Source organism: Setaria italica, chromosome V, assembly GCF_000263155.2.
Source record: "Setaria italica strain Yugu1 chromosome V, Setaria_italica_v2.0, whole genome shotgun sequence".
Classification (NCBI taxonomy): Eukaryota; Viridiplantae; Streptophyta; class Magnoliopsida; order Poales; family Poaceae; genus Setaria; species Setaria italica.
In genome coordinates, this window is record NC_028454.1 from 9,071,731 (window position 1) to 9,095,228 (window position 23,498).

Below are 23,498 nucleotides of genomic sequence, written 5' to 3' on the forward strand. Positions count from 1 at the left end.
CATGATTCCAGGGCACAAAGTTATTGGGAAGAATTCATCAGAGTGCAAATCTCAACTGACCCAGAGCTGCATGTACAGATACAACTACAGCTTAAATCTGGACAACCACAAGAAGGAGAAGACCCCAACCCAAATTTGCAGTAGTCACTAAATTTGCAGCTTGAACAAATTAAACAACAAATTTATCTCTCAAAGTGTAAAACGGACAATACGGCAATCTGGATGCACTCAGAATCCAATGATAGCAGTAGATGCTATTATTCCATGAATATTTTGGTTGTCATTGAGGCCTGGTTTGGTTCCGGTTGCTTATTTTTAGCACCCGTCACATCAAATGTTTAGATACTAATTAGGAGTATTAAAAGTAGACTATTTACAAAACTCATTACATACGACGAATCTACACGGCGGATTCTAAGTACTGTGCTCCATGAGTCCATGATTTGACAATGTGTCCTATCCCTGGCATGAAACAAATGATGGATTAATTAGACTTAATAGATTCGTCTCGCCGTTTAGCCTCCACTTATGTAATGGGTTTTGTAAATAGTCTACGTTTAATACTTCTAATTAGTATCTAAACATTCGATATGACACGTGCTAAAAATAAGCAAAGGGAACCAAACGGCCTCTAAGATTGCCAGCTGGGCTCTAAGTGATACCCCAGAGAAAGTATACCAGTGCACGATGTAGCCATATATAGAAAGCTGATAGGAGAAGATCATGAAAAAGAAACGACATCACTAGGAGAAGTGGAGAACTACAACTGCACAATAAACAATAGGGGCTGATGGTTGAGCAAGATGCACGTTTCAGGCTTCCCAGCAAAATTTTTATTAGGTTAGATTGCCAGGGAGATGGAACAGAGAGCGAAGCCTCTACACAGCAGACATTTCGAAACAGCAACAAAGAAGGATGCTGGTGGTACCCTGGTACATGATCCTGAAATAACCAAAGCCACATGTGATACATTTCAGTTAGCATAGCTATGTTCTCTGGAACATCAGAAAAATTATAAATGGCAAGCAATTTAGCAATACACGTCAAAATTAAAAGCTTCACGATATATAGCAAAAAAGCAACCAATATACGGTATACAATTGTAAATAAGCTTATCACACATCCTTAAGATTTGATAATGCAAATGATGGCGAAATGTACTGCTAGCCTTGCCAAAGCAGTACAGCTGCAAAAGACCAAAACTTCTCCCCTCCAAGCAATTCTAGACTCAGAAATTTAAGAATCCAAGAAGAAAAAATCCAAAGTATGAACGGACAAATGCAAAAGACAATATCAAGCATGCAGCAGTAACCTCTGAAATTTTACATTTTACAGCACTTCAGAAGTGTAAAGATCAATTGAAATGCAACTACCAAGCACAACACTTCTGGTCCAAATTTTTGCCATGCAGTTTTTCACATAGCAAAAACTAACCACCAAGCACAGCACAATCACAATAAGCTGCAGAGAAGAACTAAGAAGCTAATAAACAGGAACCGCCACTATTCCAGATCCATTTAGGAACAAAATCTCAGAATTTGAAGCTCCAGAATAGCAGAACAGCAATGCCCAGCCGTAGTCCATAGATCACCTAAAACCTAAATGGCGAGATAACAATATATAAAACGGTTTGTGTGCACCCATGAACGCCTAGTTAGTTTGTGTCTTTAGGCTAGGCATATCCTGCTCAAATCAAGTTAGTTTTGATGACGAATGCAGCAGCAGCAGCAGAGACGCACGCAGTCATCAGGGTTCAGGATATTACATTAGTACTTACAGTAGTTTGCAAGAATACCCGATGCAATGGCTTTGCTCGTCTTTGTTTTTGGATTCTTTGTGATGTACTAGTGAGTGTTCTTTCTCAATAAAAAAGGGGGGCAATCATCCCAGGTCCCAGCCTTCTTTGCAGGCTATTTTGTAGGTGCCACGAATGATGTTATACACAGATGGTAAATTTTAAATTAATATATGATGTTTCATTCAAGCTCCACAACAATGGGCATACCAAAGCTTAGGCTTATCATACATACCTGGAATAAATTGAGAAGCAAAATATAATAGATGATATGGCAAAAAATAATTTGACTTATGTTTAATATAACCACCTTTTTTTTAACAAAGCAACAGTAGTGTCCACCGAAAGTTCACCAGTAATCCAGCGAATGGTGGCGCTGAGCTTGCCTTCCCGCGGGCTCACCGGCGTCCTCTCCCCTGCCATCGGCAACCTGTCCTTCCTCAGGACCCTCGACCTGAGCTCCAACGGCCTCAGCGGGGGCATCCCTGCAAGCATCGGCAACCTGCGCCGCCTCCAGACGCTCAACCTCAGCGACAACGCCTTGTCCGGCGAGCTCCCGGCCAACCTGAGCTCCTGCACCGGGCTCACGGTCATGGCCATCCGCCTCAACAGGCTCCAAGGGCGCGTGCCATCGGAGCTCGGAGATAAACTGGCGAGCCTCCGAGTGCTCGACTTGCGGAACAACAACCTCACAGGCACCATCCCGGTATCCATAGCCAACTTGTCATCGTTGAGTTACTTGTCACTCGCATTCAACCAGATTCAGGGAAACATACCTGACCTCGACGGCATTCTGGGCCTCAAGGGTCTGGACCTCGCCTACAACAGTCTCTCCGGTGCCCTCCCAAGCTCCATTTACAACTTGTCTTCCCTGCAAATGTTTCAGATTCAGGGGAACATGTTCCATGGAGGTATTCCTGCCGACTTCGGCAGCAGGTTCCCTGGCATGAGGATCCTTGACTTCTCTAGGAACCAGTTCACAGGACCCATCCCAGCTTCATTCTCCAACCTCACTAATCTGCAATTTATCTTACTCTCTTCAAATAGGCTTACTGGATATGTGCCTCCCACACTAGGGAGACTCCAGGCTCTGCAAGGCCTATACCTGTATAACAACAGGCTACAAGCAGATGACGAGGCAGGGTGGGAATTCATCGCCTCGCTGTCAAACTGCAGCCAACTCCAGCAATTAACCCTTGACAGCAACGCTGGTTTAACTGGGCAGGTGCCAAGCGAAATAGGGAATCTACCAACGACACTACAAGTTCTCCTCTTGGATGACACTGGAATATCAGGGAGAATCCCCTCCTCTATCGGCAATCTGGCTGGCCTACAAGTCCTCAATCTGGACAATACTTCCATAACCGGAGTGATTCCAGAGAGCATTGGTAAGCTAGGAAACTTGGGTGTGCTCCATCTGTACAACACAGGCTTATCAGGCTGCATACCTTCATCTATAGGAAATCTCTCAAACTTGTTTCAACTATCTGCATACAATACCAGCCTTGAGGGTGCAATTCCGGCAAGCTTAGGGAAGCTGACGGATCTGCAAAGCCTTGATCTATCAATGAACCGTCTGAATGGTTCGATTCCCATAGAAATTTTCAGACTATCAATCATTTCTATGTACCTAAACTTATCACACAATTTGCTATCGGGATTCCTTCCTGCTGAAGTTGGTAAATTGAGTAACCTTAACATCCTGGATCTGTCTGGAAACAAGCTGTCTGGAGGGATACCTGATAATATTGGTGAGTGTATTGTGCTGCAAGGACTTTGGCTGGACAATAACTCATTCGAGGGAAGCATACCTCAGTCTCTGAACAATATAAAGGGTCTGACTACACTCAATCTATCCATGAATAAATTGTCCGGTAAAATTCCTGATACAATTGGTAGTATCCGCAATCTGCAACAACTGTATCTAGCGCATAACAATTTGTCCGGGCTGATACCAGCAGTACTACAGAATTTGACATCACTGTCAGAATTGGATCTGTCCTTCAACAATCTGCAAGGTGAAGTACCAAAAGAGGGAATATTTAGAAATTTGTCAACCTTGTCAATCACCGGAAATAATGGACTTTGTGGAGGAATACCTCAGCTTAATTTAGATCCATGCCACACCAGTTCTATCAAAAAGAACACAAAGGGGTGGTTGAAGTCTCTTACAATAGCTTTGGCAACAATCAGTGCATTCCTGTTCTTAGCTTTCATGATCGCACTCATTCGGTTAAAAGGTAATAAGCTTAGACGAAGGAAGAAAAGCCCATTCCTACCACCAATCACTGATGAGCAGTATGAAAGAGTTTCTTATCATGCATTAGCAAATGGAACCAATGGATTTGATGAAGTCAATTTGCTTGGTAAAGGAAGCTTTGGGGCAGTTTATAAATGCACATTTCAAGATGAGGGAACTATTGTTGCAGTGAAGGTTTTCAACCTTGAACAGGTTGGATCTACTAGAAGTTTTGTAGCCGAATGTGAGGCACTAAGAAGGGTGCGTCACCGTTGTCTCATGAAGATCATCACGTGCTGCTCAAGCATCAATCACCAAGGTCAAGAGTTCAAGGCTCTGGTTTTTGAGTACATGCCCAATGGCAGCTTAGATGGTTGGCTTCATCCAAAATCTGAGACACCCACTCAGACAAACACTCTTAGCCTAGAACAAAGGCTACACATTGCTGTTGATATCATGGATGCTATGGACTATCTTCATAATCACTGCAATCCACCAGTCCTCCATTGCGATCTCAAGCCAAGCAACATCCTTCTTGCAGAAGACATGAGTGCCCGAATTGGAGACTTTGGTATATCAAAAATCCTGCCAGAATGTGCTAGTAAAACCCTGCAAAATTCAAATAGCACAATTGGGATAAGAGGCTCTATAGGTTATGTGGCTCCAGGTAACTGAATAGTGTTTTTGGTATTTGATTATCAATCAAAGTTATTACATAAACATTGCATGATCAAAAGTTTGTTTTGGCACAATTGTAGAGTATGGTGAAGGTTCTTCTGTCTCAACTCTTGGTGATGTTTATAGCCTCGGCATATTACTACTTGAGATGTTTACAGGAAGAAGCCCAACAGATGATATTTTTAGAGGTTCATTGGATCTGCACAAGTTTTCAGAGGATGCTCTTCCAGAGAGAATCTTGAAGATAGCTGATACAACAATGTGGCTGCACACAGACGCCTATGAAGCACTACAAGAAGTAAAGTTGAGAATTGTTTGGTTTCAGTTATTGCTCTTGGGGTATCCTGCTCCAGTAAACAACCTAGAGAGAGGACACCGATAAAGGATGCAGCCATTGAGATGCATGCTATCAGAGATACATACCTCATGTTTTCCACGCCTCTTGTTGTGGAACAAGGAGTAACAAGAGATCTGCAGTGATTTCTAGCAAGCAGAGGTTAAAAATGGGCAAGATGCCTGCAGAACGTAACATGCATTTATTTACATCTACACTCTTTCTGTCGAGAACTGTCGATAAGATGTTTGAGTCGAATCCACCATTCCTTTCTGACCAATCCGCGTCTGTTTGAATCAGATAAAGGACATTATGTAAATGTGTCACATAGAGAAAGAAAATTCAGAGTTCTACAAGCTACCAGTATGCATCTTCTGTTGACAATTGTCAATAACTTTTCAAGTTTGCGTCAAATTCTATCATTCCTCTATTTTTTGAAAGCGCAGCAAAAGCTTTGCTGCAAATTTATTAGAAGGAGAAAAAAACAAAGTGCTAGCCCAGTTTTTTAAGGAAAAAACCGAGCCCATTGGTAGTATCCGCAATCTGCAACAACTGTATCTAGCGCATAACAATTTGTCCGGGCTGATACCAGCAGTACTACAGAATTTGACATCACTGTCAGAATTGGATCTATCCTTCAACAATCTGCAAGGTGAAGTGCCAAAAGAGGGAATATTCAGACATTTAACTAACTTTTCAATTAGTGGAAACAATGAGCTTTGTGGTGGAATACCTCAGCTTCATTTATCTCCATGCCACACAAATTTCACGGAAAAGAAAAGAAAAGGATGATTAAGGTGTCTTACAGTAGCTCTTTCGACAATTGGTGCAGTCTTGTTATTTGCTTTCATGATTGTACTCATTCAGTTAAAAAGTAAGAAGCTTAGACAAAGGAAGCAAAGCCCATTCCTACCACCAATGATTGAGGGGCAGTATGACAGAATTTCTTACCATTCATTAGCAATTGGAACCAACGGATTTGCTGAAGCCAATTTGCTTGGTAAAGGAAGCTTTGGGTCAGTCTATAAATGCACATTTCAAGACGAGGAAACTATTGTTGCAGTGAAGGTTTTCAACCTTGAACAATCTGGTTCCACTAGAAGTTTTGTAGCAGAATGTGAAGCACTAAGAAGGGTGCGCCACCATTGTCTCATAAAGATCATCACATGCTGCTCAAGCACAAACCATCAAGGTCAAGAGTTCAAGGCACTTGTTTTGGAGTATATGCGCAATGGTAGCTTAAATGATTGGCTTCACAAAAGATCTGATATGCCTGCTCCAGGAAATACTCTAAGCCTAGAACAAAGGCTAGACATTACTGTTGATATTGTGGATGCTTTGGACTATCTTCATAACCGTTGCCAGCCACCAATCATTGCGATCTCAAGCCAAGCAACATACTTCTCGCAGAAGACATGAGTGCCCGAGTTGGAGACTTCGGCATATCAAGAATCCTTCCAGAAACTGCAAGTGCAACCCTGCAAAATTCAAGTCGCACAATTGGAATAAGAAGGTTCCATTGGCTATGTTGCTCCAGGTAATTCGAAGTGTTGTATTTTTGTTTTTGCCACAATTCCTAGTGAAAGTTTGTGTGTAAACATAGCTTACTAATCGAGACAAATTTTGCACAATCACAGAGTGCGGTGAAGGTCCTCCCGTCTCAACTCTTGGTGACGTTTATAGCTTCGGCATATTGCTACTTGAGATGTTTACAGGAAGGAGCCAACGGATGATATGTTCAAAGGTTCAATGGATCTGCACAAGTTTTCAGAGGATGCTCTTACTGATAGAATCTGGGAGATAGCTGATATGACAATGCGGCCGCACATTGAAGCCAACGACAGCACTACAAGAAGTAGAATTGAGAATTGCTTGGTCTCCATCATTGCTCTGGGGATATCCTGCTCAAAGAAACAACCTAGAGAGCGGACACCAATAAAGGATGCAGTCACCAAGATGCATGCTATCAGATATTCATACAAAAAATTATTGAACTCGAACATGGAGCAACAATAACAACTCTGCAGTGATTTACAAGAGCAGTGATCAAGTAAAAGCTCAAAACAAACAAGATGCCTGTAGTTGATCCCCTTACCTCAAATAACTGAAGACGCACTCAAGGCTTCATCTCTATCATAGTTTCTCAACATTCTACCTTTGTTGTCGGAACATGATCCTGAGATAATAGAAGCAAAAAAGGCTAGGCATATCTTTACTACAACTATGTTTCTCTGAAACACTGAAACAGCACCAGAAATTTGTAAAATATCAAATAAATTTTGCCATTGATAGCAGAACAGCAATGTTCAAGCCATAGGATCACAGCCTCTTACACATTCTCAAACGTCCACAGTATGATGCCTAAATTTAGTGTCTGGGAATTCATTCCCTCCAGGGCTCAAGGCAAATGTGTCTATGAACATGCAAAATGCAGTTCCAACTTTGCAGCACTATACAGTTACACATTTCAAATGTACTAAGAGATATTACAACTAGCAACTATTAGATAACACACTTGATCCAGAATTTGGCATATAGCTTTGTGCATATAGTTATCAGTTCACTGCCAGGCACCTGACAATTACAAAGCAAAAGCCTACCATCCTGACAGAAATCACATGTAGAACAAGCATCACCACAATTCTTACCACAAGCATCCATTTCTAGTTTCACCAATTTTGAAACATCCATTTCTACCCATTAGCATCCAGAATATAAGAATAAGGATTACCAATTTTGAACTACAGAATTTCACATTTCCATGCACTCAGATGTTTCAACTAGCAACTATCAGACACTTGTTTCGGAAACTTGACATTAGTTTTACACATATGATCATCAGATCACTGCTGGCAAAAACACGCAGTAAGAGAATCCATCCTGACAGAAATCGCATATAGAACGAGCACCGTAACCAATTCAAGATCCATAAACAAACAATGTTCCACAAGCATCACACAATTCTTAGTCTCTTACCGCAGCACAACTGCACACAGGTCAACAACGATCCATTTCAAGTTTCACCAACTACTACTACTACCACTAGCCCTACCGGATAAACTGAGCCACATCTACCAACACCACCGAGCTACTACTAGCACCAACCTAAGATGAGGTGAACTTGGTGACAGCCTTGGTGCCCTCGGAGACGGCGTGCTTGGCGAGCTCGCCGGGGAGGACGAGGCGGACGGAGGTCTGGATCTCCCGGGAGGTGATGGTGGGCTTCTTGTTGTAGCGCGCGAGCTTGGCGGCCTCACCGGCGAGCTTCTCGAAGATGTCGTTGATGAAGGAGTTCATGATGGACATGGCCTTGGAGGAGATGCCGATGTCGGGGTGCACCTGCTTCAGCACCTTGAAGATGTAGATCTTGTAGGTCTCCACCGACTTCTTCGCCTTCTTCTTCCCCTTCTTGCCCTCGCCGCCCTCCTTGCCGGCGGACTTGCCCGCGGGGAGACGCTTCTCCGCCTTGGGCTTCTTCCCCGCCGGGGCCTTCTCCGCCGCGGGCTCCTCCTCTGCGGGCTTCTTCGCCGCCGGCTTCTTCTCCGCCTTGGGGGCCATCGGTGCGGATGCCTGGGTTCGCGGCTGGGAGTGATTCGCTCGGTCTCGGTCGATTTGGGGACGGGGAATTTCGATGGCTGGGAAGAGAAGAGGTGAGGGGTGCGAGACTTTTATAGAAGGGAGCGGCGGGTGCTGATTGGTGGAGGGGTTGGTGCCGCGGATCGTTGACGTGGAGGGGTGCGATGCGCTGGGAGCTGTCGCAGCGACGGTGTGGGATGAGTTTTGACGTGGTCAGAGTGTGGGCGGGAGCCGGGAGGAAAACGGAGGGAACTGGATTTCCCGCGCGCAGAGGTGGGCGGGCGGGCTAGACGGCCTTGCTTTTGGCGGTTGGTTTTGGCTGTGTGGCTAAACGAAGGAAACCGGAACGATGAAAAACTATGAATGACGTCGACAGAACTCTTCCCGCATCCAGAACCTACCCTATTGCATTCTTCTCGGTTTTATAGATCGTAATTTTTATACTTTACAATTATTCATCCTCTTTTATCACTTTATGCGAAGCATATTCGAGGGTATTACAGAAACATTACGCCACTTTTACCACACACTTTACAACTTATCATTTTACAACTAGGATCATGTGGGCCAGTGTCTCGAAGCCATTGTCACCACTTCGTTGATTGCCGAAACCATGATTATCCTCCCGAGTTCCCACCATCAGCAAATGACTTCGCTGCCATCTCTCCGCCCTGGCTCGTGAGCCCGAAGTCCTTTGGTCGCCTCGACCGTCCATTGTGATCGCAAGGTCATCACTTTGCTTCGTGCACACTTCTCGGAGTCCTTTTCCCCAATATCCTGGCAGGCCCAGCTGTCGGTGACTACTGGATGGCATTCCCTTGGGCCCAGTAGTCTGATGCAAACATTTGTGCTCGTGCATAGCCTCTGATTTGTAGACCGTGCCCGCATTTCCACACAAAACATCAGCTATCACTAAAGTACTGCAATCAACGTGCATAAATCAGACTCTGCAACTGAAGAAACAAAAAGGTACATCTGTGAAAATGTGATGATCACAGAAGCAGGGGCAAAAGAACAACAGAACAATCAGACAATGGCAATCATCATAGCCAGTGAGCCAGCGTTGTCAATGGCACTTCCATTTTCATGATTCCATGAACCAACAAAAAGAACATATATTCCCTGAGTCCTCGAGCAGCTGACCGCTGAAACATTGATTCGGTTCCTGAAATAAAATTAATATATCTGTACTTCTTATAGCCCATTTTACCACGAAAGCTACTGGTTCATTTCGTTTTCGTGTCTCTAAGGGTTGAAGCATATACAGTACAATGTTACAGAATGGTAGTTGTTCCTACATGTAACAACAATCTGTACAGATAATGAAGAGATCTGCTGGAGCCTCCATCTTGGACGGATGAACGCAAACCACCAAGGGAGTCCAGTATCACTTAGCAGTATTCCTGAAACCAAGCAACAGTTGAAAATTGTTTATCAGATTCAGAAATACTCCTTTATTGAAGGTGAAAGTAACTGCTGTAAACAGAAGCAAACAAAGTTGAAAAAAAAATGGTGCTACAAAAATCACCTTTGCTGTAGTAAGTTTTCAGTCCCAAGAAACAAGAAAAGTTGCTTTGCAGTGAAGAAACAAATACACTGGGGACCTGGAAGTTTGGCGGCTGTATGAGTAACCGTAAAGATGTGTGGAAAATCGGCATGTTCAGTGTTTCATGGAGCAAGACGTACCATTCAACGAATAGTGTCCTGTTACAAATTACAATACACACTCAGTTTTCTTTTATTCAGCAAATAATATATTAGCTTGTTTTCATGGCTATGACGCACTGACAGGCAAAAATGTATAGGATGTAGTGATACACCGTGCAGGTATTGAAACCATGTTTGTGCTTGTTGAGCTTAGATGAGAAACAGCATATGCTCGGATATATTATCTTATGGCAATATCTTGCTGAAGCATCAAAAGTTCTGCAATCACTAAGATTCCAAGCACCAGGTTTCCCTCTGATATGCTTGGGGCCTCAAGCAAACCAGATCACTGCTGCAATGATAATAGTATGAGGTGTCACCATGTTGAACAACATGTATCTTAAAATTTCGTTCAAAAGAATGTTCAGCACATAAATCCCAGCTTGATATTTAAGTAAATGTTTAAACATGGATTTCTCCATGTCATCCATACAGTTACAGACATCAACAAAGATTTAATTAAGATGAAGTCTGTCCTATCCTTAATTCCTAATCAGCTTATTTTGGGCCAAGCAGGGCAATTACCCGCTATGCAAAGTGGCAGAAAGGAAAACAACATCAAAACATGGCTATGTTTAAACGGCAGACATCAAAAGCTGGCTATAATGAAACAGCAAAATACAATTCCCTAAACACCAATTGCAAAATACCAAGTTGATAGAAAAGTGATGATCTCAGATGTCTTACCTTAACTACCAGAGTCCATCTGTTAAAACATAGAAAAGAGTCAATATGCACATGTATGGTTTGGGCACTTGTATATGAAGCAACAGTTCAGTGACTGAATGATTTTGCCATCTGGCACCCCTTCTTGAATCAGCCGATTCCAGTATATGAGAACATGAAAAAAAATTGCTCACATCAGGTCGTCAACAGTAAAGTTTTTCCCTTCCTGGTTATCAAAGAAGCTCCTATGAAAAGAGCTCCATATGTATCCCAGTTTGGTTGCACCCCATTCTTAAGCATATCACTGTAAATTCCTAAACCCTTACAAAATTCACCATGGATACTGCACCAGCGTATCAAAATATTGTATGCCACAATATCAGGCTTCAGTCCCTTGTATAACATTTCGTTCCAAAGCTCAAATGCTTTATTTGTGTCACCCATCTTACAGAGCTCATTTATTATTGTAGAATAGCTGATGCAATCAGGAAAGAAACCGCTATCAGTAATCTTCTGCATAAGGTCAATTGCCTCTTGGATCTGCCCAACCTTACAGAACCCTTTGATCAATGTGTTAAATGTCACTGTGTTAGCTAAACAGCCTTCAAGCATGGCTGCATGTAAAACTTTAGCCTTTTCCAGCTCTCCTTCAGTTGCCATATAATTAAGAAAGCAATTATAAGTAAAGCTATTAGGTAGAAAGCGCCCAGCTAACATTTCTTTACAAAGGATCTCTGCGCTGCTCAAATATCCAGACTTGCAGAGATTATTTATTAAAACTGTATATGTGACAACATTAGGAGAGCATCCATCAGCTATCATCTTATCCCAGCAGTTTAAAGCTTGAACTATATTTGCTTCCTTTGAATGCACATCAATCATGCATGTATGGAACACATTGTCTGGCTTCACACCTTTTTCTTTCAGTTGCCTAATCAACATGGTTGCTTTTTCCTTGTCATGCTGTTTCAGAGCTGCATATACAATTACAGTAAAACTGATAAGATCAAGGTTGAACCCCCGTGCTCCCATCTCATTCCAAACATGGTATGCTTCAGTTAACCTTCCTTCTTTGCACAATCCGTGCAAAAGTGCTGTTAAGCTAAAACTATTTAGCATGGCACAGCTATTTTCTAGATCATCAACAAATTCCTTTGCTTTCGAGGCACCTAGCGTCAAACAAAGTACACTGATCAATGACCTGTAAGTGTAATTGTCAGGTGTTAGGCCCCTATCCACCATCTGATCATATAACTGGAATGCCTTCCTAACATTGCCTACACGGCAATACCCGTCTATCATGACATTAAAAGTCACTTCATTTGGTACTAGGGAGCAGTCAATCATCTTATCAAACAACCTAGCAGCTTCATCCATATTTCTGTCCTTGCAGAAACCATTGATAAGCGCTGTAAATGTATAAACATTCCCTGAAACACCATTCCTGGCCATCTCATTGTGGAGCTCCATTGCACTGGCTAGATCCCCTTTCCGGCATAAACCAGCTATAAGGGGGGAATATGATGCTGCACTCAGTGTTAATCCCTCCTTAACCATCTCATTCATCAACTTCCTTGCCTGGTCAAAATCATCGCATTGGCAGTAACCATTAATTAAAGAGTTGTATGGATAAGCTGTAACTCTGATTCCATTCTCCCTCATCCTATCAGACATGCAAAGTGCGTCATCCATCATTCCCCTCTTGCACAGGGAATGTATCAATATAGCATAGGTCACTTCATTTGGCTCTAGACCCCTGCTTCCCATCCCTGTGAAGAGCCTTTCTGCCTCACTAAATCTTCCATCCTTACACAGTTTATCAATCAATGCATTACACGCAAACAGGTTTGGTACCATGCCCAACTCACCCAAGTGACAAGCTAACCTGAAGGCCTCCTCGACACACCCTCTCTTCCGTAGCCCATCGAGCATAAAGGAGCAACTGGCCTCTGATGGCACAAACCCCAGCCTAAGCATGTCATCAGTCATTTCCAATGCCATTTCCAGTACCTCAGTCCGACAAAACCCATAAACAAGAGTCCGGTATGTAACTTCATCAGCCGTAACTCCTCTCTCCACCATGCCATTCTTCACCTCCACTGCCTCATGAACACGATTGTTTTTGCAGAGACCATACATTAGCACATTGTATGGCACAGCACTGCCCTTGATGTCCTTGCATTCCATCCTTGCCAATAGCCCCCTTGCACCATCCAAATTATTTGTCTCACAATAAGCTCGAATTCCAGCCGTGTAAATGTACTCGTCCACGCGAACACCTGTCCCAAGCATTTGATCGAACAGGTCGCGGGCAAGAGCAAACTGCCGGATCTTGATGAGAGCGAACAGTATCTGAGAAGCGGTATATTGCTTCACAGCAATGCCGGACGATAGGGATAGGCGTAGGACGGCGGCGGCGTCGCGGGCGCGGCGGAGTCGGAGGTACGAGGAGGCGAGCAGCGTGGTGGCAGCGGTGGCGGCGCCAGGACGGAACCTGGCGAGTGAATTAGCATGTGAGAGTGACGAAAATGAGGACGACGCGGACGGAGTGGATGACGCGAGGGAGAGCAGGAGGGAGGCGGCATGCGGGGAGGATGCAGAAGATGATGGGGAGGGCGAGGAGGAGAGGAAGGAGAGGGCGAGGAGGGAAAGGGAGACCGGGGAGACGAGCTCGGGTGGCAGGAGGAGGAGGAAGCGGCGGGAGAGATCGGGCCGGCGGAGAGAGGCCGGGAGGAGGAGGAGGGAGGAGACATGCGCCGGGGCGAGGCGGCTGCGCAGAAGCGGCGCGGCGAGGGCGGACGACCAGGTGGATGGGGCGGTATGGTGGAGGATGTCGCCTAGGAGCTTAACCATACCTGAATCTGAGGTAGTGGGCCCGGCGTTAGGGTGGCCGGCGGGGTCCCGGAGTGGCGGAGGAGGCATCGGGGACGGCGCGGGGGATCGCGGAGGTCGCCCCCCCGCGGGGATTTTGGGAGCGAGCTCCGGCCTCTGCCGCTGGAGACTGGAGAGAGAGAGAGAGGGGGGGGGGGGGGGGATCCCGAGTGGCTGTTAGCGCGATCACGGGTACACCACTTAAACCTGATTTGAAATCCAACGTGTAAAGAACATTCGAATTTTTACCATTTTTCTAATTGCGTAGAAGTATTTTTCATCCATAGCTTTGTCAATATGATTGAAATCCTTTTTCACAAAATATATATAATTAAAATCCAATAATATCTACAAATCAATTACAACCGTCTACGTGCAATTTGCCATCAGTAACGGGTTTAGTAGTTTACTATCAAACTTATAGCATGTATATAAATTGCTAGATCTGATGAAATTCAGGTGATACAATTGTCTCTCATACCATAGCATATGGCAGGCGGCCACACCACACGGCTACCCCACATAATTCGCACTCAATCCACCCAAGCTTGACTTTCCTATCATTGAAGCATTGCTCCTCCCAGCAATTGGGCTTTCTTGTTCTTACATCCGGCAATATTAGGCAATGAGTTAATGGTGATAAACATGATTTTTTTATTTTTTTATTTTATGATTTTGTAGAAATAAATAGTCGATCCAAAAATTTGCAGAAATAGACCCCTACCGCTGGATCAAACGGCGAAATCAAGCTACAAACAGTACACTTTTAAAAAATCATAACTAATTTATATGAACTCGGATGGAAATAAACTTATATGAAAATTGTAGATATCGACGAGATATACAACTTTGTAGTTCAAACTTTTTTCATTTGGTATCATCTTGGTGCTCAAATAATCAACACAGCTGGGCAACACACATTCAAAAATTATAACTAATTTATATGAACTCAGATAGAGATAAGTTTTATATGAAAATTGTAGATCTCAATGACGTCTACAACTTTGTAGTTCAAACTGTTTTTATTTGGTGTCATCTTGGTGCTCAAATAATTGTCGATTATTTAAGTACTAAGATGACATTAAATGAAAAAAATTTGAACTACAAAGTTGTATATCTCGTCAAGATATACAATTTTCATATAAAGTTATCTCCATCCGAGTTTATTTGAATTAGTTATGATTTTTTGAAAGTGTATTATCCAAAGGAGGGAGATTACTGCCTGTTCAACTGGCGGTAACTCGCTTCCGCCGTTTAATCTGACGATAGGGGTCTATTTCTGCAAATTTTTTAATCGACTATTTATTTCTGCAAAATCGTAAAAGAAAAGGTATAAAAATAAAAAAAATCCGATAAACATGCAGCAAGTGACACCTGAGCCCTTCTTCCTCGTGGTTGTCAATAATTCTTTTGGCTCCCTCCCTGCAACCAACCATCACCATTAGCACAATAATTCTTTTGGCTCCCTTCCTGCAATAAACCTTCATCATTGGCATGCATTGCTCCTCTTTTCTGGCTTTTCTGGTGGCATGGTGGCTACACCAAATGCACAATAAGGGTGGCATGAGGAATCCTTTGTTGATTGTTGGCAAAGCTCCATAGATTGTAGTGGTAAGGGTCTCTGTGCAATCGATCCTAGGGCGCCAGTGCTTCTAGGCAATGAAGAGTTAGTGGCGTTCATCCTTAGGACCTAAACAAGAGAAAAAAGTACAACAAGACTTAAACAAGAAAAAAAATACAACAAGAAGGAGGTGGAGGCATTATGGAGGAGGAAGATGGGGGACCGCAAAGCACTAGTCTACCGATAGCATTATGAAGTCAGAAAAAAAAAACAAAACTCTAAAAATTAAAGATAAATGGCCCGAGGAGTCATTTAATCCTTTTGCATTGTATGGTTTCCTGAATGTATTTTTTAGTTGCGAGTTTCATACAAAGGGTAGCATTTTTTGATAGAAGTTGAAACAAATGGACCTAACCAAAGGACATTTATCTATTCTTAGTGTTTTTTAAATGGTAAACTATATTCTCCATCATGTATGTGTAACTATATAGAGCTATGTATGTAACTCTTGTATGACTAGCTTGCCACATAGTAGAGCATAACAATCCCCATACATGGAAAAGATCAAAACCGACTAGTATATCCAACATGATCTCATCCATGACCATTTTGTGTACCCATACATCCTTGGCAACAATTCATTACAGTCGGATTTGTACATGACTATAGTTATGGCTAGACTAGACATTAGTGGCTATGTGCTTACACTTTTGCTACTATGACATTTGATTAAAATCTCAAGATATGGTATGTGCCCGTATTTGAAGAACTTGAACTTTGTTACATATGGTTGACCCATTGACCATAGCAGATTTCATCTTGATGAACCATGCTATTCTTTAAATTATATTCAAGGGGTTTCTTTTGCTTGTGCCTCATAAGCAATATCCACGTTTTTCACTTGCCGTGGTTCTTCTTTACATCTCCGAAATTCTATTGTTTAGGCAGCACACTTCACGCTTTAGTTGTTTCTTTTAAGCCAATGACCATAGTAGCAAGTCATGAAAGCTCGAAAAATAGAGAGTGAAGTACTTAGAAAAGGCGTAGGAGATTTAATAAATTTAGGAGCATTTCCTATTAAATGTTCTAATGTAAATTTGGGATGGAGTATAAAAGGATAAGGAATATTGGAATGGTTTCCGATCTAAATATACTAAAAAAACACATTCGAAGGTTAGAGTTTAAATCTATTATTGATTTTTTCCATCTTTCCATGATTGTCCATTTTACTAATGAATCTATCAAGGTATTAAGGATTTCCCTAGCCAACTGAAATGGTTGGCAATGTCATTTTCCCAAAGGTGAAAAAATAATGGCCTAAGCGAGAGGTGGACATTCTCACAAATGCCAAGGACAATATTTGTCTCCCTAATTTTTGCAAAATATTCAAAAGATACCTTAAAGATGACAATAACAAAAAAAAGTTATTAGTGTTTGATTACTAAATACAATAGATTAGCACTATTTGACACCGGCATGGGCATACACCACATATATACATGACTATCGCAATTTTCCATCACAATATGTATTCCAACAAAACACTATTTGGACATATGGACGACCCATACCAACCGTGACTCGTAGAAACATGACTATATGATATTGTTTAATGCAGATCTCTAGTAACAACTGATATGGCGTGGGCTGATCACAATCTTTCGATGAGAGTGAGGATAACTTGATTTGGTGGAGGATCGACGTTGTGCTGCCCGACTACAACGACCAACAGGGGCGTTGTGCCTTAGCGATAATTACACCGGCTCCGATTTGTTGTTGTTCCTGCCGTGCCAAGAACAACCTTGAACCTGCAAGCAAATCGAAGGACAAGTAAACAAGCAAACAACGCACAGACCTTGGGCATCTGATATACACGGATTTGGGGTTCTAAATCAAGTAAAACAGATGGCCTAGCTGACACACGCATTTACAAGGAAGTAGTAAAGCTAACTTGCATCTAAACAAAACCCAAATCTCAAATGGTGGCTGCTAGTTTTATTTATAGGGCGGCTGCAACCAGGAGGTCCTAGATGAGCTCTCCTAACCCTAGGATACCCTCCTCATGGGCCTGACTGAATATAAGGCTCAAATGCCAAGGGTGAGGTTGTGTTCATCCTTGAGGTCCGAACGTTCTTTGGTCGATCCTCCCAACTCCGGTCAAACCTGTGAAACTAGACTTCAAGATCTTTTCAATGAGTACTCAGTACTCATGGACCTCAGGCACCCTTCGGATTTAAGAGTTATGATCATCTCAATCTGGAGCTTCCTGCAAGTCCGAACGCGTGGTTCGAATTTCATGTCCGATCTGCAGCCTCTTTGTTCTAATCTGGTTGTTCTCTTAGCTGCCTTTATGTCGATCTGGTTCTTCCCCATTTCCCATTAACTAGACTCCATCACCATGATTTAGTAGCATCCAATTCTAAGAACAACATGTATGGATAGCTAGGAACGAATTACCTGAGAGTGAATCATGTAAGCTTAGTGTCCCATAGGTGTGGTTGTATCAAGGTGTAACATCCGCGGAAATCACCAACTAAAACCACCCATTAAAAATCGCTTTTAAAATCTTTTTACCGCAGAGCTCCTGGAAATCTAAAATCTTCTAGGCGATTTCGCCGTCCCGGCACCCAAGCCGCCCTCCATCATTTTACCCATGCCAGTAAATCTCGCCGCGTGCCGTCGTCAGACCGCCGCGCGCGTGCTCCGACCGCGTGCCGCAATCGCCGCCGGTCTCCCCCTTTCTTTTCTCTTTTTTCATCTCCCTTTTTCTTTTTCTTTTTCCTTCCTTTCTCCTTCTTCTTTCTTCTTTCTTCTTCCTCCTCCCTTCTTCTCTTTCCTCTTCCTTTCTTCTTTCTGGTTCCTGGCGCCACTTCCTTGGCCGGCCCCCACCCCCGGCGCATTCACTCCACCGGCGCCCCACCTCCACTGGCGCCATGTCGCCCGGCCCTCCGCGCGCCTGGGGCCCGCCGCCCGGCCCGGCCCCGCATGCTGCCACTCCTGCGTTGGCCGCCTTCGGCCCCGCTCCACACCGCTGCCGCCGGCCCCTACCTCCCCGCCCCGGCGCGCCACTGGTGCCGTGCCGCCTAGACCACCGCCGGCCATTGCCGGACCCCTACCCGCCGGCCACCTCGCCGGCTATAAAAGGAGGCCGCCCAGCCGCCCCTCTTCCCACACCGCGCCACACCCCGACCTCCTCCACCCGCCAACGCCTCCGGCGCCCGTGCCAAGCCGCCACCCCCACCCGAGCGCCGCCCGAGCACCGCCGCCGCCTAGACCACCGCCGGCCGCCTCTCTCCTACCCCAAGTGTCCGAGGTAAGGGGCAAAACGGGATACTCTCCCCTTTCCCCACCTCCTCCGCCACACGGCCGCCGCTGGTGAGGCCCGCCGGTCGGCCGCCGTCGGCCCCCCACCTTCCCCAACCTCCTGGCCGGCCCAGTGAAGGAGAAGGGGAAAGTTCCCCAAAATCCCGATCTGACCCCCACTTTTTCCCAAATTACGAACAGGTCCTCCCACCACTCTCATAAACCTATTCGCAGATAAGCCCCTCCACCTCCAAAAGTATTCACAAATAGGTCCCTGGTTTATCGCAAATCAGTCCTAAACCTCCTTTTTAAGCCCTTAAACCATGTTTAACTCATCATTTCATGCGCCAAACTTCCTCCAATTAATCCCAAATTTTATCACATCATCCTCCGGAATACTTTCGCCGATCCATATCCAAATTTCCCAAAAATAATCTTTCTACCTATTTTCCGTTCACATTTTCTGTTCGGAGCTCACGGTTAAAAACCGTTTTTCTTTTATTTATTTGTGTGCCCGTTTGTGTGTGCCGTAGATCGGGGATTGCTCGAGGAGGAGTCCGGGGAGGAGTTTGACCACGAGCCCGAGCCTGAGGATCAGCAGCACGAGCCGGAACTCCCGGAAGGCTTTGAAGACGGCAAGTCCAATCTCACCCTTTGATGCATACTTAATACCTAGTTTTTCAAACACAACCTATTGACCTGTTTTATAAAATGCATATTGTTTTATTGCAAGACATGGTTGGATAGCCACCCCTTGATTGTTATGAACATTCCTTGCTATCCTATGGTTGTCTCTAAATATGACCCACTCTATTTAGGCGATAACCACCACTAGAATGCTTAGGAAATTGCTACTCGACTGCACTCATTATTACAATGGTTTACTTGGAAAGCAAGTGTGTGTGTGTTTATTTGGGGAAAATGGTTTTTCGGGTTCGAAGGAAAGGGATGTGTGGATGAGATGGATGGGTGTTTCTTGTGTGAAATGCCAGGATGTTGTGCTCGTACCTTAGTGGTTGAGCAATGTCGGGAGATATCCAATTTGTCATGGTTAAGGACCGAGTTGATGTGTCATCTTTCCTAATTCCACCATCGTGCAACCACTTGACCGTGTATGGGCAACGGCTTAGCATAAATCCCACTAGCTAAACTGTTAGTCTTCAGGGGTGCTGGTGAGCAACGGGAGCCCATGGAAAAGGAGTAAGATCTTGGTGACTTAGGTCCCGGTTAGGGTCTCATGGATGGGCCGTGAACCCCTTGGGTGCTTCCGTGAGGACTAGCCAGTCGCAGCTAAGGTGGGTAATGGCTTTGTTAGGATCCGCACCGGCACTAAGGTGATCGTGCTGCGGTACCCTACTTGTGGAAAAAGTGTACAACCTCTGCAGAGTTAAAACCTATCTGGGTAGCCGTGTCCACGGCATTGGACGAGTTATGACTTGGTCACATAACTAGTACTTGGGCATGGATGGTCACGTGTGCGTGCGTGTGTGTGTGTGTTGGATTTTGGAAGTGTCTGACAATTGTGCCGTGGGCTATGGCGGACGGGGAGTCCGATAGTGATAAAACTTGGATCCTTTGTGTAGGATCAACCGCACTCAATGTTCGGTTGCCAAAGAAAAGCTTTACAAAAACTTGTTTGAAAATGAGCCTATGCATGTGTTGAAAATCTAGCTTTATTGCAAATAAACTCTAGCCTATCCTTGATTTATCCTATGCATATATTTGTTTGTATCCCCCTCCATGGATGGGGTTGGACTTGTTGAGTACGTTCGTACTCACCCTTGCTTCGTTACTACAGAGGAAGACCCGGACTTCATCGCCGAAGACCTTGAGTAGAGGTTGTGTCCGCACCCAACGCTGCCTGTGGTGTTGGCCTTTCCAAGATGCTGCTGCTGCCATGTAGTCCCGAGTGCTGTCTTTTGGCAGTCGCTTGGTTAGCCGCTGTTGTTTATTTACTTCTTATCGCTGCGTGGCTCTCACGCCCACTCCCTCGGGAGTTGTACGGTAACTGAATTTTTATCTGTCGAATAAATGTGTTATCAGCCTCCTAGGACTGATATTTGTATCACATTTAGTCTCTACCTATGTGGGGACGCTTCACAAGGGCAGTGATGTCCACATCAACAACACTTAACCATACAAAAAGGTATGCACAATCATATTTTACAATGCTTATACCAACAACACACAATTTTCTCAAATTGCCACGTGTGGATCCCTAAAATATACTCCGTACGCTCCAAAATGAAAGATGTTTAAGTTTTGTCGAAGATAAATTTCTCTAACTTTGATCAAGTTTTTTTTAGAAAAAAATGTGTCGACATATACAATACCAAATCAATCCACTCTCACAGCATATTTTGACTAATAAAAGTTACCTACCCAATTGGTTAAGTAAAATAAAATAAGTACCACGAAATCTACCATCAAATGTACTTTAGGTCCGACTTTAGATTCACCTGTATGTATAAGAATTTAATACAAGAAACAAAAAAGTGAAGCAAATGAAAAAGATACCAATGTGTCATGTTTAGGAATGGGTGTAGTATTATTACTACCTCCGTTCTTAAATATATGACACCATTTATTTTTTTTCATTTGTTTGGCTATTCGTCTTTTCTACAAATATTTTTGCAAATAGATAAATCTACAAGTTAAATCTAAAGTACATTTGACAATAGACATACTAATACGCATTTTACTTTAGTTAACTAACTCGTTCAATAGACATTGGTGGTCAAAGTTGTAGTAAAAAGTCAACGACGCCATATATTTAGGAACGGAGGGAGTATATATCTTGTACCCATATGATAGCTATCATCGACCAATGCACGATAGTTCACATCAAGTTGATGATACAAAAATTGTTCTTTAATGCTTCAAGAATCATACAATGTACTCACCATTTCACATTTTCTTTAGGTTTTTATCTCCGACCACTTTTCTTAATAAAATATAATCATAATATCTAATAAGCATGGATTATAAAAAACTTTTCAAGACAAATCTAAAGAAATAGTTGTTTCCAAACAAAGTATTTGAAGACTATTGGTGGCCAAAATTTTAAAATGTCCGACAAGATTTTGATCAAATTGTGAAGTATTTGTGATCGAATTGAGTATATTGTTAGGGTGTTTTTTCTATCACAGGGTGAAATTTGATAAGCAAAGAAGTGGTTGCCTTGAGTCTATATCACAAAACTATAAACTCCTAAAAAAATCCGAATTGAGTGGTCCATAAACAAAAATAATCGGAAATTTTTCCTAAAAAAAGATCGGAAATTATCTCCCAAAAAAGTTTTTGACTTCTCGTGGCTGTGGCTGGGACTTTTTTTAGATCTGCTCTGGCTTGGACCTGTGGTTGTGGCTGGGAATCCTCACCGACACCTGGGACCCGTGTGCAGATCCGGTTGGCGTCCACACCACGCGCCAGCACAGGAAATGAATTTCCCGCTTCCGTTCCTATGACCAGTGGGACCATTAGCCGACGACGACACATCGCGCGCCGAAAACCAATTCCCCTCCGCCTCCTTCCGCCATCATTTTCGCCACGTCAGCAATCCGCGTCTAAACCGCATCGCAGCCGTCCATCCAAAGACGCATCAACGGCCCACACCGCTCGGAGGTAGCGATCCGCGGCAATGCCTCTCCACCAATCAGCGCTCGCCTCTCTCTTTCTATAAAGTCGTCGCCCCCGTCTCCTCTCCTCCCAACAACCACCTCTCTGCCTTCGCCGCCTCCTCTTCTCCCAAATCACCGACCCAAACGCCGAGCGCAGCCGCGTCGATGGCCCCCAAGGCGGAGAAGAAGCCGGCGGCGAAGAAGCCCGCGGAGGAGGAGCCCGCGACGGAGAAGGCGGAGAAGGCCCCGGCGGGGAAGAAGCCCAAGGCGGAGAAGCGTCTCCCCGCGGGCAAGTCCGCCGGCAAGGAGGGCGGCGAGGGCAAGAAGGGGAAGAAGAAGGCGAAGAAGTCGGTGGAGACCTACAAGATCTACATCTTCAAGGTGCTGAAGCAGGTGCACCCCGACATCGGCATCTCCTCCAAGGCCATGTCCATCATGAACTCCTTCATCAACGACATCTTCGAGAAGCTCGCCGGTGAGGCCGCCAAGCTCGCGCGCTACAACAAGAAGCCCACCATCACCTCCAGGGAGATCCAGACCTCCGTCCGCCTCGTCCTCCCCGGCGAGCTAGCGAAGCACGCCGTCTCCGAGGGCACCAAGGCCGTCACCAAGTTCACCTCGTCGTAGACGATAGGTTTCCCCCTTAGCTCGTGTGGCCTGTTTTTCCTGGTAGTGATGCCTACTTCCAGGAATTTGGGTGGAATGGATGGTGTAGTTAGATGTTGGGGTTCCTGATCGTGTTCTTTCTGTATGAAGTGGAATTAAGTTTGTTATCTGATGGAATAGTAGTGGTGCTTGTTTAACTATGTGTTCAATTTAGTATCTGCTCTTGATTCTGGGTCTCCTTTAAGTTTTGTCCATCCCATTATTATGAGACACTCGCCCTTGTGAAGATTGCGTTACTTTGTAACTTCTGATCTGTGGTTTTGTGACTGGAGCAATTTCGTTTTGGTTTCTGAATTCTGATTTATTTTAGCTTTTCTGCCTGTGATCTTGTTGCGGAAAGGGTTACCTCTTGATGCTCAATCTGCCGGTCAGTTTTAGGGGTTAGTAAATTTCGCGTTAATTGGGCGCCATCTGGATTTGGTAGCTCAATTTTGACAGCCCAAGGCCTACCATTTTGGGTTTGTGAAATTGGGAGACGGAAG

At 44.1% G+C, this 23,498-nt stretch overlaps 3 protein-coding genes and 2 pseudogenes across 10 annotated transcripts; 3 read left to right on the forward strand and 2 right to left on the reverse strand.

Moving 5' to 3' along the window:
• The first annotated feature begins 2,142 nt into the window (after positions 1-2,142).
• On the forward strand, positions 2,143-5,361 carry LOC101760438 (annotated as a pseudogene).
• A 511-nt stretch (positions 5,362-5,872) lies between these two features.
• On the forward strand, positions 5,873-6,920 carry LOC111255718 (annotated as a pseudogene).
• Positions 6,921-7,927: 1,007 nt separating this feature from the next.
• LOC101759746 (histone H2B.2) lies at positions 7,928-8,692 on the reverse strand. Its single transcript, XM_004968184.3, has one exon. It carries the CDS (start codon positions 8,602-8,604, stop codon positions 8,152-8,154), a length of 453 nt encoding a protein of 150 aa, XP_004968241.1. The 5' UTR covers positions 8,605-8,692; the 3' UTR covers positions 7,928-8,151.
• Positions 8,693-9,717: 1,025 nt separating this feature from the next.
• LOC101760156 (putative pentatricopeptide repeat-containing protein At5g59900) lies at positions 9,718-14,006 on the reverse strand. Of its 8 annotated transcripts, none has more exons than XM_022827170.1 (5): positions 11,017-14,006; positions 10,443-10,621; positions 10,309-10,326; positions 10,151-10,226; positions 9,718-10,025 (listed from the first exon to the last, which is right to left on the reverse strand). In XM_022827170.1, exon 1 carries the CDS (start codon positions 13,915-13,917, stop codon positions 11,191-11,193), a length of 2,727 nt encoding a protein of 908 aa, XP_022682905.1. In that variant the 5' UTR covers positions 13,918-14,006; the 3' UTR covers positions 9,718-10,025; positions 10,151-10,226; positions 10,309-10,326; positions 10,443-10,621; positions 11,017-11,190. The 8 variants fall into 8 exon arrangements, with proteins under 8 accessions (XP_022682905.1, XP_022682906.1, XP_012701234.1 ...); XM_022827171.1 differs by having other exon boundaries at positions 10,412-10,621; XM_012845780.2 differs by lacking the exon at positions 10,443-10,621.
• Positions 14,007-22,433: 8,427 nt separating this feature from the next.
• Positions 22,434-23,192, forward strand: LOC101761632 (histone H2B.3). The gene has a single exon (XM_004968190.4). It carries the CDS (start codon positions 22,516-22,518, stop codon positions 22,975-22,977), a length of 462 nt encoding a protein of 153 aa, XP_004968247.1. The 5' UTR covers positions 22,434-22,515; the 3' UTR covers positions 22,978-23,192.
• Positions 23,193-23,498: the final 306 nt, after the last annotated feature.

Coding starts and splice junctions, on each gene's coding strand:
- LOC101759746 (XM_004968184.3), bottom strand. CDS start 8,604: ATGGCCCCCAAGGCGGAGAAGAAGCCGGCGGCGAAGAAGCCCGCAGAG.
- LOC101760156 (XM_012845780.2), bottom strand. CDS start 13,917: ATGCCTCCTCCGCCACTCCGGGACCCCGCCGGCCACCCTAACGCCGGG.
- LOC101761632 (XM_004968190.4), top strand. CDS start 22,516: ATGGCCCCCAAGGCGGAGAAGAAGCCGGCGGCGAAGAAGCCCGCGGAG.